The 14,315-nt window shown below is 56.6% G+C and overlaps 1 protein-coding gene and 1 long non-coding RNA gene across 2 annotated transcripts in view; one reads left to right on the top strand and one right to left on the bottom strand.

Moving 5' to 3' along the window:
* The first annotated feature begins 2,147 nt into the window (after positions 1-2,147).
* Positions 2,148-4,951, top strand: LOC117880746. The gene is made up of 3 exons (XR_004646610.1): positions 2,148-2,312; positions 2,537-2,596; positions 4,509-4,951. It is a non-coding gene; the product is annotated as an uncharacterized LOC117880746 (long non-coding RNA).
* A 6,829-nt stretch (positions 4,952-11,780) lies between these two features.
* MRPL11 (mitochondrial ribosomal protein L11) overlaps positions 11,781-14,315 on the bottom strand; it is a 13,721-nt gene continuing 11,186 nt past the window's right edge. The window contains exons 3-6 of the mRNA XM_034777216.1: positions 13,705-13,800; positions 13,261-13,354; positions 12,498-12,657; positions 11,781-12,223 (exon numbers count right to left, since the gene is read on the bottom strand). Coding sequence (XP_034633107.1) covers positions 12,112-12,223; positions 12,498-12,657; positions 13,261-13,354; positions 13,705-13,800 — 462 coding nt within the window. The 3' untranslated portion in view covers positions 11,781-12,111. The remainder of the gene's footprint in view (positions 12,224-12,497; positions 12,658-13,260; positions 13,355-13,704; positions 13,801-14,315) is intronic.

Genomic DNA, 14,315 nt, shown 5'->3' with positions numbered 1-14,315 from the left:
GCTGCCTATTCATTTCATTTGGTGACCCCGAGTTTGTGTGTTATGAGAAGGAGTAAATAGCACTTCCTTATTTACTTTCTCCACACCAGTCATGATTTTATAGACCTCTATCATAACCCCTCTTAGTTGTCTCTTTTCCAAGCTGACAAGTCCCGGGCTTATTAAGCTCTCCTCATATGGAAGCCGTTCCAGACCCCTAATCATTTTTGTTGCCCCTTTCTGAAACTTTTCCAATTCTAGTATATCTTTTTTGAGATGGGGTGATCACATCTGCACACAGTATTCAAGATGTGGGTGCACCATGGATTTATATACAGGCAATATGACATTTTCTGTCTTATTATCTATCCCTTTCTTAATGATTCCCAACTTTCTGTTCACTTTTTTGACTGCTGCTGCACATTGAGTGGATGTTTTCAGAGAACTATCCACAATGACTCCAAGATCTTTCTTGAGTGGTAACAGCTAATTTAGACCCCATCATTTTATATGTATAGTTGGGATTATGTTTTCCAATGTGCATTACTTTGCATTTATCAACCTTGAATTTCATCTGCCATTTTGTTGCCCAGTCACCCAGTTTTGTGAGATTATTTTGTAGCTCTTTGCAGTCTGCCTGGGACTTAAGTAGTAGTAGTAATTTAAAATATGCAAACATTGTCTCGGGGAATATGTTTGATACATTCTTTAAAAGTATATTTTTGGTCTGTAAACAACTAACTCCTTTTGATGGCTGCAGTTGTTTTCTTTTTCTTTGCCTTTCCATACAGAGGCCTTGTTTTAAGCCCCCCACGCCCTCCAGGTAGCATGTCTCTCCAGAAGTTAAGAGCATTTCCACAGAGCAATGCTGGGCGAGTTTGGGGGGTTACTTTTGCTAATCTTAGTGACATTAAAATAATGTTTTTCCAAAGGGGATAAAAATAAAGCCAACTTCTGAAAAGCCCAAAGAAGTCCCACACCAGTATGTGTCTTGCATTGTTAGGAGAGCAATTGTGTCAAATGCAGAGAAACAGAGCTGAAGTGCCACGCTCAATGGAGTAACCTAAATTGGGTAGCTAGGTTTTGCATAATCTTGTCTTCCATATTAGGAAAGAAAGTACCGAGCTGAGTAACCCTTCACTGCCCAGAAAGCCTTTGCACCTGTTTTGGAAATCTCTCACAGCTATTAGCACACTTGTTTGATTTCTAATGCTACAGGGAACTGGGGCACCCCCAGCACCCACACGAGGGCTGCTGTATATGGGTGGTTTTACACTGCTTTCCTTATTTAGGCAGTTTAAGGAATGATACAACTTTCCAAAGTCACCTTTTAAAGGCTAGGCCCTGTCTCTAGTTTCTCAATGGTCTGTTCACTGCCATTGTGCAATGTACAACAGCGATTCTCAGCGAATTCCCTGTGCAGGGACGGGCCCTCTGGGGATTTGAGCCTATTGCAGAATTTCTCCACTCTTCTGTTTTGTAAGTTGGTAGTTTAGTTAAACCTGGCATTTCCAGAGCTGCCATCAGGACCCAGGAGTCCTGGGGCTCCCAGCCCACCCTGCTCTAATCCACTAGAGCAAGGGAAGGGGTGTCTATTGGGATAGAGCAGGGGAAGCTGGGAGCCAGGATTCCTGGGTTCTATCCCTGGATTTGGGAGGGGAGTGGGGTCTAATGGGTTAGAGCGGGGGGCTGGCAGCCAGGACGCCTGGGTTCTATCCCTGGTTCTGCAAGCCGGGGTGCTGGAACAATTTGTATAGTGGGGGTGCTGAGACACATTGAACCAAACTGTAAACCCTGGATATAATGGAAACCACTTCAAGCCAAGGGGTGAGGCAGCTCCCCTAGTTCCAGCATCTATGTCTGTGAGCCATGTGGGATCTAGTGGTCGGGGGGCTGGGAGTCAGCTTCCTTGGGTGTATTATAGGATGCCATTGATCTGAGTTGTGGGAAGACAGCCACCAGCTTTCTATCCTTTAGGAATGTGATGCTATAAATAGACACAATGGGAGCTTTTTTCTGTTTTTGGCTTGCAGCACCGACGTCAGCCTGTTATCTAGGGCTGTGCCCTCGCAGCGTAACCCAGCTCAGCTCAGAGCTGAGTGGGCGCATCATGAATTAGAAAAGAGTCTTTGGATTGTGGGGGTGGACCCGAAGCCTTAACTCCTATAAAAGGAAAGAGCTGAGCACCGGGAGAGGCAGCCCGCGCCCCGCCAATGCCGCATGGCTGCTTCCATCCTAGGCTGAGAAAATCTATTTCTGGGAGTCTCTGACTTTAGGAGAAGGCACAACAAGGATGTGTGGCAAGTAAACAGCTCCTTTCACCCAGTGCCTTGGTAAATGGAATGACCCACAGATAGAACCCAGGAGTCTTGGACCCCCCCCAGCTCCCCTGATCTAATGCCCTAGACCTCACTCCCTACCCAGAGCTGGGGATGAACCCAGGAGTCCTGACCCCCTAGCTCCCTGCTCTATGTACCAGACATCACCCCTACAGTTACTGCACTGGAATTGAAGCACAGGGCACTAGAGGTTAACCTCTTCTCTTCTTACTATGCAGGATGCAGACAAGGGGAGGAGTCGCATGTGCCAGCCGGTCCCAGCCCAGTCCCTCCAGAGGGTGAGTGGCTCAGAAGCACTGTCTGGGAGCTCCGGATGATGATGTGCTGTGGGGCAGCCCCAGGGCACTCACCCCAGGGCCATCTGTGGTGCTGATATGGCCCCATGTCTCTGGGTCAAGCTGCAGGACCAGATCTTGAGCTGGGGGAGTGATATGGTTCCCTTGGGGTCATCACTTTGCACCAGCAGGGTTGGGTCTGGGGTGGGCAGTGAGCTATTGGATGGGGGCTGGCCCAAGGGGACCTTAAAGCCCTGCTGACACCAGAGCAGCATTCAGCATCCCGGGAAAGGTCTCCAACCAGGGGCAGTACCAAAGCAAGACCCCACGACCACCTGCCCAGAATTTGGGCTCTGTGGCCTGTTCAGCCTCTCTACTCATCTTCCACAGCCCCCCTCCCCTCAGCCAGCCACTCCACCCTGCCTGGGAACTGGATCAGAGCTGGTGCCCCTAGAGGGGAAAGGCCCTATGTCTCATTCCCGGAACCTTATGCCCAGCCAGTCCCCACAGTCTGCAGCCAGCGCTGCCTAGAGGGGAAGGACACATATCTCGTTCCCTCTCTTTTCTTTTTGCTATGGAAAGGGCAGGCTCCACTCACTGTCATCCATGGAGTCCCAGGGCCAGGATTCCTTTCCAGGAGCCATTTTACCCCGAGAGGAAGAGCCCCACCCCCACCAGGGCCCCTTTTAACCCTGTGCCCTCTAAGTCCAAACACAGGATCCCACCTAACCCTGCTGGGAGCCCCCCACCCACATGAGCTGCTGTGTTTGCAGGCTCTCTCCCCCCACCTCCAGCCCTTCCCTGCCTGCTGCCTCCCACTGGACGGGGTGCAGTGCTATTGCTTTTACCTGGAAAGGGCCCCCTGCTCCCAATGAGCTGAAAACCACAGCCTATCTTCTCTCTGTACCCATCTCTAGTAGCTCAGCCCCAGTGTGTGTGAGGGGTGGGGGTTGGCACGGCCCTGTGGGCAGGTCGGGGGAGGGGTTGGCTAGCTCTGCTCTTCAGCTGTGGCTGGAATCTGGGAGCCAAATGACTCAGAGTGCATCACTGCTGAGTCACCCCCTGGTGGAGAGAGGGGACCAGGGGTGGGGTTGCTGATCCCAAGCCCATCTGTTCTGGGAGCCTGCTGGGCCCTTTCACACACCCCCCACCTGGTGTTTCATTCAGGATCTGAATCAAGCAACTAAAAAGAGAATCCTGGAGGCTAAAAATAGCTCTGGAGTCTGTGTGATTTAGTGAGTGGCTCAGCGACTCAGCCCCGTAACAGCCAGTCCCTGCCAGAGCCAGGCCGGGGGAGGGGATAGGCAGTGCCAGCCAGCTGGCGACAGGACATGGGGACATTGCCTTCTATCCCAGTCAGACACCGGAGCTCACGCCGAGGGGAGCTCAACATGGCCAGGCATGGACCTCGTGCACTGACATGGAGTGACAAACAGTGACATACACCAGCACGCCCCACTAGGAACTGATGCACCAACATGTAGTAACACACACTGACACACAAGCTGTCATGCACTGACATAGAACACATGCTGAGAGTCACTGGCATGTGAGTCATCGCACAGACACATACCCATATGCTGGCCATTACATGCCACCACACAGGCACAGGCAGGATGCTATCCCCACACCCACACACACTTGTAGCACCCTAGAAATGACAGGCCCTGTATTACATCCACCCCCCCCACACACACACACCCTGAGCCAGCCAGATCCCTCTGCCTGGGGACTGGATGAGAGCTGGTGCCCCCTAGTGGGGAAAGGCCCCATATCCCATTGCCTTCCCCCTGAGCCAGCCAGTCCCAGGCCATATCTGGGCTGGCACCTGGAGGGGAAAGGGCCCATGCCTAGGCCTTGGCTAGCTCTACCTGGGAGCTGCTGTCATTTCCAGATTCCTTTTATCAGGTGTCAGGTGCTGGTGAATGTCCTGATGATGCTCCAGCACTGAGGACAATTTTCCAGGTAACTGTTTCTAAATGCAGCTTGCAAGCGTCCCATCCGCGTCAGAACGCAGGCAGAGGACAGATTGGTGGGAGCGCATGTTAGTTGAGCAAGGGCATGGACACAATGGCAGTAAGTGGAGGCTATGAAGGGGGCATGTGGAAGGGGGACAGTGGCAGGGTCAGGGAATGTATGGTAAGGAGCCATTGTGTTAACCTGCTTAAATAAAATCACCCCCTGCCACTTCGCACCTGTTGCTTTTGAAAACACAAAATGAGCGATTTCTACTCCCCTGTCCAGCCTGCCAATCCCCCACCTCACTCAGAACCCCTGCATGATACGGGGGGCTGGCTAGCTCAGAGGGACAGAGACTGGGGTATAGGGTTGCTCCCTTCTAGGGGGCACCAGCTCCAATCGGGCCACAGGGAGGGGACTGGCTGGCTCAGGGGGGCAGGGAATGGGACATGGGGCCTTTCACCTTTAGTGGACCTTGGCACCAGTCTGGCTTCAAGGCAAGGGGACTGGCTGGCTCGGGGGGTTAGGAATGAGCTCTGGGGCCTGTCTTTCCTAGAGTACCATGACTGCGTGTTTTCTATTAGTGTTTTCAGTGGGTTCTGCTTCCAGTTCTGGGGCAGAGGGCTAGTGGTTTAGACTGGGGGTGCTGGAAGCCAGCACTCCTGGGTTCTATCCCCCCCTGCAGAGTGGGGATCACACACCCCTGCCTTAGTCTGGCTGCTGTTGCTCTGTGGCTCCCAGAAGGGCTGAAGGACTGTGCCGCCCTACCCCCCCAATTGCCATTGGCGTCTTTACCCCACCAAAAAAGGCTCTTTGCTCCTATTTTTAGCCCCACTCCCAGGTTTTATATAGCTCTGAACATTCATGTCTCCCTGCGTCCCCCGCTGGCGCGGGAGGGGAGAGCGAGAAAAATATCTACCAAGGTCCCTTCTTCATCGAAAATATCTCAGCAGTTGCCATGGAGACCCGCCCACAGCTTCACCTCCCAGCACAAGAGGCTTCGCAATACAGAGGGGCTGGAGGCTTTTTATAGACCCAATGTGCGAAAGGAGATAGGGGCCGGGGGGGCCAGAGCCAGTGGGATTGGCTAGCAGCCCCCCCCCCCCAGCGTGGGAAGTTCAGACCCAGCCACCCCCAACATCTATCCATCAATACAAATGCAGAATGGGGTTTCAGGATTTGAATGGGCTGGTTCTTCAATCCCACCAAGCCCAATCTGGCCCCCAACCCCCTGCTCTAACCCACCAGCCCCACTCTCTTCCGTCTTGGAACAGAACCCAGGCATCCTGGCTCCCAGCCCCCACTAGACCCCACTTCCCTCCCAGAACTGGGAACACAATATAGACTTTACACCTTCCTAGGAATGATGCACCGTTAGAGACTGCTTGAGAGGGGAGGGCAATACTGGACAAGGCGGTCTCACGTGGTTGACCCAGGAGACTGGGGAAGAGGAAGTGAATAGTGCCTCCAATGTCATATTGTTCTAGGGCTGCCCTCCTGCAGGCAGCCTTCCCTGTCAAACTCCTTCGCCACTGCTGTGAACTATTAAACATCTGCCACCCCAGAGGTGGCAGCATCTCAGTGCTGGGCAAGGGATTCCCATATAAACAACCCACACCCCACCCCAGCGAGGGTTATATCTTAGGACTGGTTGAGGCATCCCTGTAGAAACAGCCGCCATACCCCACCCCAGGAGGGCTGCATCTTAGCACTGGGTGAAGCGTACCTGTAGAAACAGCCCGTGTCCCACCCCAGAGGGCACTGCATCTGAGCACCAGAGTGAGGAGTCTCTGTATAAACAGCTGTCACACTCCAGAGGCAGCTGCATGTCAGTGCTGGAGGAATTGACTCATATTCATATGCTGGTCAGGTGCTTTGAGACCCAAATTGGGAGGAATTCTGATTAAAAAGCCAGCAGATCATGGAGCTATTTTTGAAAACACAAGGAGTAAATAAAAGGCAAAATAGCAGAGGCTGAAATGAATCTATTTTAAAACCCTCACGCCCAATTTCCTGCGAGTCCTGGGGCGAGGACATCGTGCTGGACCCAACCTGCACTTTTATAGACATAATCAAGCCAGAATGCAACCTACAGACATCTAAATGTGTCTGACAAACACTCCGATACAGCAATGAGGAGAGCCACGCAGCTCCAAGCTATTATAGAACAGTACCTGCCAATCCCAGAGCACTATGCTTATACATGTACTTGAAGACCCCTTATTCAGCACTGAGATGCAGCCACCTCTGGGGTGGAATCCAGAGGCTGTTTATACAGGGATCCCTCACTCGGAGCTGAGATGTGACCACTGCTGAGGTGGGATGCAGGGCTGTTCACACAGGGATCCTTGCTGCTTCTGGAGTGTGACAAAGCATTTGGCCGACTGATGCATAGAAATGCTCTACCACGGTTCATAAAAAAAAGGAGCATTGCAGGGTATTGTGGCCAGCCCTGACTGTGAGCGCCCCATCCCACTCCTTGCACACAGCACCCCTTAGGGCAGGACTGGGGCACTAGGGTCAGCCCTGACTGCAAGAGGAGAGCACCAGCAATGAGTTACGTCAGAGCTCAGCATCCCCACGGCTGCTCCTTGCTTTAGATCCAGGGTGACCAAGAGAGAAGCAGACCTACGCTATAGCAACAGAGAGGGGGAGGGAGGTATTTTTGGGAGGGATGGACGGAGGAGTGTGAGCTAGAGGGTTGGCTCATCCCCCGCCCCCCCCTGCTCTCAGTCCCTTTCCAGCCTGCGGCCATGGCTCAGGGATGCGGGGGCGGGGGGGGGGGGGAGAATCCGTTTTTTGCTGCCAAAATAGGAAAAAGGCAGAGATGCAGCTGTGACGTCACTGCTCCCCACCTGCATCACATCACCATGGCAACAGCGTACAGGGGGATTGTTCACTGCAACAACAGAGCAAGGTGTGACAGTGGCCCCCCTCCCCCTCTCCTGCCCCCCAGACTCCTCCCCCTCCACCCCCCAGACCTCTACAACCCCACCCCCACAGACCCCTCCACCCTACCCCCATTGACCCCTCACCCAGAGACCCACTCCCTCACACAAACCCCTCCCACCCCAGACCCCTCCTTCACACAAACCCCTGCCTCCACACCACTGCTCCCCACATACCTCTACACCACACCGCACAGAGCCCCTCCCTCACACAAACCCCTCCTGCCACCCCACTGCCCCCCAGACCTCTACACCCCACCCCACAAACCCCTCCCAACACCCCACTGCCCCCCAGACCTCTCCAACCCACCTCCAGACCCCCTNAAACCCCTCCCAACACCCCACTGCCCCCCAGACCTCTCCAACCCACCTCCAGACCCCCTACCTCACACAACCCCCCCAACACCCCACCCCCACAGACCGCCCTACCTCACACAACCCCCCCAACACCCCACTGCCCCCCACAGACCTCTACACCCCACCCGCCAGACCTCCTCCCTCACACAAACCCCTCCCAACACTCCACTGCCCCCCAGACCTCTACACCCCACCCCACTGCCCCCCAGACCTCTACACCCCACCCCACAAACCCTCTCCCTCCACCCCACTGCCCACCACAGACCCCCTCCCTCACACAAACCCCTCCTGCCACCCCACTGCCCCCCAGACCTCTACAGCACACCCCCACAGGTTTCCATTCTGGCAGTTGGGGCCAGTTCCTCAGAGCAGGTGCTGGGAGTGAGATTTGGCTTGGCAGCACAGAGGGTAGGGGTAGATGGGGGGCAGAGACCATGCCCCAGCCATGCCAGGACCTAAGCACCAGGGTCATGCCCAGCAAAATGGGAAGGGGGGGAGGCATGTGTAACAGCTCTAGATCTGTCCTTGTAGGTCTGGGTGTGTACGGGCATTCATGTGCAGGGCAGTGCACACTTCATCTTGGGGAGATGCAAGTGGATGGGAGGTCCATGTGTGTGGGGGGTGGGGTGTGTGGATCTGTGTATTTGGGGGGAGGTGTGTGCACTTGGGGGTGATCTATGTCTCGGTGGGTTGTGTGCATGGGAGTGATGTGTGTGCATGGCAGAGATGCATGTCTCTGGGGGGACTGCGTGTGAATGGGGCATTGCATGTCTCATGGGGCTGCGTGTTCATGGGGGCAATGCGTGTCTTCGGGAGGTTCCGTGGGCATGGGGGGGTCCAGGTTTCTGGGTGGGGTGGAGGCGATGTGTGTGTAAATGGGCACAGCCCCCCATGTGGGACTGACCTCCCACCCCACCATTCTGCGGCAGCCTCCCCTCCATCCCTCGCCCACGCAGCCCTAGCAACAGAAACCCGTCTCCTAGAGACTCTCTTACGTTGCTACGGCAGCAGCAGCACCAACAAGCGAGGAACTTGGGAGTGGGGTGCTTTGGTGGGGAACGAGCAGGGAGCAGTCACCCCCCAGAGAAAATTTCTCCCCATATCTCTCAGTCCCTCCCCATCCCCCAACTAAATATTTCCCCTCACTCCCTGACCCCCAACTCCTCCCTCTGTACAGCCGATCCAGCCCCAGGACAGGGGGATTGGGACACGGGCCCTTTCCCCTCGGGGGGTATGTGTGTGTGGAGCTTGCTCTGATCCAGCTATGCTGACCCACATGGAACAAGTTTGCCAGGTCTCAGCCCCATTCCCAGCCAGGTGTCACACAAACTCCATCCCCTTGGGCACTAACTCGGCCCAGGCAGAGGGGCCAGGGCTAGCAGAGCTGAGCTCCTCAGGGAGAGGACGGGGTGTGCGTGGGGTGGGGAGGCTCCTTGGCATCAGCCCCAAGGCTACCCCAGAGGACCCCATTCCTGGGGTGTGGAGCTGCCCCGCCCCAGCACTGAGGGGCCAGAGCCGGCCAGACCCAGGATCAGACCAGGCGGGGAGTGTTGGCTGCAGAGGCATGGAGAGATGGGGCCTCGCTCTGCCAAGGGCTGGGCTGGGAGCTGAGGTGGCTGGTTGGGCCAGGGGTGCCACCCACAGCCAGAGGATGAATGGGAAGGGATGAGACTGGCCAGAAAACCCCAGCCACACTCCCACATACAAACTGCACCCCTCTGCACTCTATCCACACCCCCCACAGAACGCCATCCAGAGCCTCCACACTGCTCCACCTCACACCTGCAGCCCCCCACTGCACCCCATCCACATCCCACGCCACTCATTGCACCCCATCCACACGCACCCCAGAACCTGCCACATTGCTCCACCTCACACCTGCCGCCCCCCACTGCACCCCATCCACACACACCCCAGAACCCACCACACTGCTCCACCTCACACCTGCACCCCCCCACACTGCACCTCATCCACATCCCACGCCACCCATTGCACCCTCCACTGCACCCCATCCACACACACCCCAGAACCTCACCTCACACCTGCACCCCATCCACATCCCACGCCACCCATTGCACCTCATTCATACACACCCAGAACCCCATCCAGATCTTCCACACTGCTCCACCTCACATCTGCATGCCCCCACTGCACCCCATCCACATCCCACACCACCCATTGCACCCCATCCACACACATCCCAGAACCCGCCACACTGCTCCACCTCACACTGGCACCCCATCCTCATCCCACGCCACCCATTTCACCCTCCACTGCAGCCCATCCATACACCCCAGAACCCCATCCAGACCCCCCACATTGCATCCCCCACACCTGCATCCCTCACTGCACACCTATCCACACCTTGCGCCCCCACTGCACAGCCACATACCCCCATACCACATCCCTCATACACACACTGCACCCCATCCCCATACTCACCACACTGCACCCCCCAACCTGCAGCCCTATCCACATACCCCCACTCCACACCTGTTCCCTTCACTGCACCCCATCCACAAACCCCCACACTACACCTGCACCCCCATGCACACACTGCACCCTATCCACACACCCGCCCCCCAGTCACACACCCCTTTTCTTGCTGTCTAGCTCAAGGCAGCATAACCCTGTGGCTGGCTCAAACAAAGGGCATTGGCTGCTCCTTTGGCTGGGCAGGTGGGGGCTGTTGGCCAGCATGGGATGTGGGCTGGGACGGCCCTGGCAGAGCCCCAAACAGGGCCCCCATGCTGCAGTAAGTTAGCCACCATCTCCCCAAGCCCTGCTCCATGCCAGCAGCAATGCAAATCGTGGATAAACTCTGCCACCTGCTGGGGACAACAGGAAACAGCAACTTTTCTCTCATTCCCCCCCCAGCCCCCTGCCCCTCAATCCCAATCTGTCACCCTTGGCAGTCCCAGTCCTGGGCTCCCCTACCCCCACTCCTATTGATACCACTTAATGCTGATAACTCACAGTCAATCAAGAGTGCGTGGAGGTGCCCGCGGCAGGCTGTTTGCCCCAGCAACCACGTTGTGTCCCAGCTCCAGGTAATTCTAGTCTGTCTGTTCACCTGCTTATTAGTTTCAAATAGAGATTTGATTCCCCTTCATGTCTCACCTTAAAATCTTGTGAAATGATGCTATAGATACTACCCAGCTGATGTGCCCTAGCCCAGAGGCAGCTGCATCTCTGCACCAGGTGAGGGATCCTGGTATAAACAGCCCCCCTGCCCCACCCCAGAGGTAGCCGCATCTCAGCTCCAGGCAAGGGATCCTGGTATACACAGTGCCCTTGCCCCACCCCAGAGGGGGCCAGGTCTCAGGATCCCTGTATAAACAGAGCCATACCCCACCCCTGAGTCCCTTTCCTGAGTTAATACAGTAAACCAAGACCCTGGGGAGGGACAAGGTACTTATGTTTCCCGTCCAAAATACATTATGTTGAATTTATGATTCTTGATGATTGTTTGTTCTTGTTTTGTTCATTCCCCCAGCTGGGTTTGGTGTCTCTGAAATACATCCAATATATTGTAACACAATGGCTTCTCTCCCACTTTCCAATCAACCTGAGTTTTGACAGAACCGCAGCTGGGTCGGTCCCCCGGATGTCTCAGCACACAGCACCGTCCCCTTCTCTAGAATTGCAACTGGCATTAATAATAAAGCAGCTAGTTTCCAGCCCTTGGGTTACAAATATAATCTCCAAAGAGCTGTCCCATATGTAACCCATGCAGCACTAGCTGTCTGAACTAGAAATGAGGGAATAGCCCCGTGTCCTGTTCCCTGCCCCCCATCCTCTCCCCGAGCCAGCTAGTCTGACCGCTCTAGGGCTGGATCCAAGCTGTCTCCCCCCAGAGGGGAAAGGCCCCATATCCCAAGTCCCTACCCCTGCACACACACACAGACACAGGCTGCTCCTAGTTTGGGGGTCACAGTGGGGTTTTATTGGGTTTGGATTTTAATTGCATCAAAGCAATTCAGCACATTTTAAAGAAGGATTGGATATGAGGGGTGGGCCTGTGGCAGGGGGTGGGGCTAATTCCCGTTCTCCATAGAGGCAAGTCCATAGGACAAAGATGGCCAGGATAGGGGAACCGGGGTGGGGGAACGGATGGACAGACTGACATGCTGCTCCAGAGGGGATGCCCCCAGCTCCCCACGCCCAGAGTGGGGCTTTGACCCTGGGGGCCAGGAACGTGGGATCTGGACTTGCTGGTCCTGCAGTCCCCTAGGGAAGCGGGTGTCCTGGAGATCATTTCTTCTTGGAGGCTGCCGTCAATGCCGCTGCCTGGGCTTCTGCTGCCGCCACCGCCAAGGCCTCCTCGCGCTGCTGCCGGAACACGGCATATTCCTCTGCACTGAGGCTGGTGGGGGGAGAAGAAAGGGGTCAGACCTGCCTGACATGGAAGACCTGGCTCCCAGCCCCATCTAGCACACTAGACCACACCCAGCCCCATCTGCTCTAACCACTAGATTCCACTCCCTGCCCAGACCTGGGGATAGAACCCAGGAGCCCTGGCTCCCAGAGTCAGGCATAGAACCCAGCAATCCTGCCTGCCAACTCCCCCCGCCTCTGCACTCACCCAGAGCTGGGAACCCAGGGCTCCTGCCCCCCATGGACTCTGTGTGGGTACTCACTCTCTCACCACCTTGATGCCCAGGGTTTTGGCACTGCCAATGAGGGATTTCACCACCTTCTCCAGACTCGTGTCCCGCACCACAAAGTTGGAGTTCTTGGACTTCACCAGAGCGATCTCGTACAGATGCTTCAGGGTCACCATGCCCGCTACCTCGTGCCCTGTTCAGCCAGAGACCTGTTAGCTCCACCCATGGGGCCCCATTACAGCCCCCTGTGGGCCCCTTGCATCCTGACCCACAACTCCCCTACCCCATGTGGGCCCCCATGTCCCAACCTGCAGCGCCCCCCAACAGACCACAGGGCCCCTCCAGCCAACCTGCAGCCCTCCTGCAAGGCCCCTCCATCCTGACCTGCAGCTCCCCGTGTGCCATGGTCAGACGCAGTCCAGGGGACCCACAGGCTCTTTCTATGGGGTGCACTTGCTGCAGGGCATCTCCAAGAGGGGGTGCGTGTGTGGGGGGGTGAATCCTGGGGGCCCAACTCTCCCCCCAACACCTGTTCACAGGGCATCAGGGCCAGCAGGGAAGTGGAGGGAGGCCCTGGGTGCCACTCACCATGTGCTAGCTGGGGTTCAGCACAGAGGGCAGCGTGGGCACCCCCAGAGCACAGGGTGACTGCCCCCCGCCATCGGTGGGACCCCTGCCCTAACCACCCTGTGTGGCCCTGCTCCCGTATTGTGCGAGTCCCTCCCCACCAGTCTGGGCCTCTCCCCTCCCTGCTCTGTGTCCCTCCAGTTTGCGTCACCCCCATTCATCTCCTCACCGGTCTGTGCTGCCCCCTTGTCGATGCCGGCGGCTGCCTTGAGGAAATAGGAGGCCGTGGGCTGGTTGATCTGGATCTCATAGGTTCTATCTGGCTGCAACACATTGAGGGGGTGGGCTTAAACTGGGGTTCTGCCTGAGGAGACGTAGCCCAGACCCTTCTGCACCCCAAAGGGAGACCCCCCCAGTAACCTGCCACACACAGATCCTGCCCCACTGCAGAGGGGTGTGCTCTGGCCCAGTGGCAGTGATGGGGTGGAGCAGGATAGGGCTGTGTGTGGTGGTGCCTCCCCCTGATATCAATACACATGGGCAGCAGGGCTGGGGGGTAGTGGGGGGCAGCAGGGTGTGGGGTTCCTGGGGCGTGCGCGCTGGGCGGGGGTTGTGCTGTGTGTGTCTCTGGGTGTGCTGGGGTGTGGGTTGCAGGGGGTGGAGGGTGTCTCACCTTGACATCAATGCGCACGGGCAGCGGCACCCCCTCCTTGATGTCCTTGGTTCGCTCATTGAAGTCCTTGCAGAACTGCCCGATGGGGATGCCCCTCTGGGGAGAGAAGCAGGGACACTGTCAGGGGGTTCGGATCCCCCACCCACCAGCCCCATATGCCCCAGAATCTCTTGCAGATCCACGTGTGACCCAACCCCAAACCACAGCTGGTGCTCCCCAGAGGGGAAAGGCCCTGTATCCCATTCCCCGCACCTGAGCCAGCCAGTCCCCTGCCCTGGGGTCACATTTCACTGGTATATGCCCCCCCCCCCTTCCCTGTTTGATGGCATGGGGTGAGGCTACTGCGCTCCTTCCCAGAGGGGCTGGCCGCAGGGCCGGCTCTAGGATTTTTGCCGCCCCAAGCAAAAACAATTTTGGCCACCCCCCACCCCCGTTTTTTTCTTACCCCACCCCCGGCCCCGCCTCAACTCCGCCCCTTCCCCAATTCCCCAGCCCTGCCTCCTCCCCCAGGCTCTCAAGCCTAGGAGGGAGAGAGGGAGGGAGGGGGAGATCCCGAGCGGCCGCAGCACATGAAACAGCTGATTTGCGTGCCGCTGCTCCCCCTCCCTCCC

The sequence above is a fragment of the Trachemys scripta genome, chromosome 7 (assembly GCF_013100865.1).
Source record: "Trachemys scripta elegans isolate TJP31775 chromosome 7, CAS_Tse_1.0, whole genome shotgun sequence".
NCBI classification, from domain to species: domain Eukaryota; kingdom Metazoa; phylum Chordata; order Testudines; family Emydidae; genus Trachemys; species Trachemys scripta.
The sequence above is the reverse complement of the archived record's forward strand: the minus strand, read 5'-3'. Positions and strand labels throughout refer to the sequence as shown.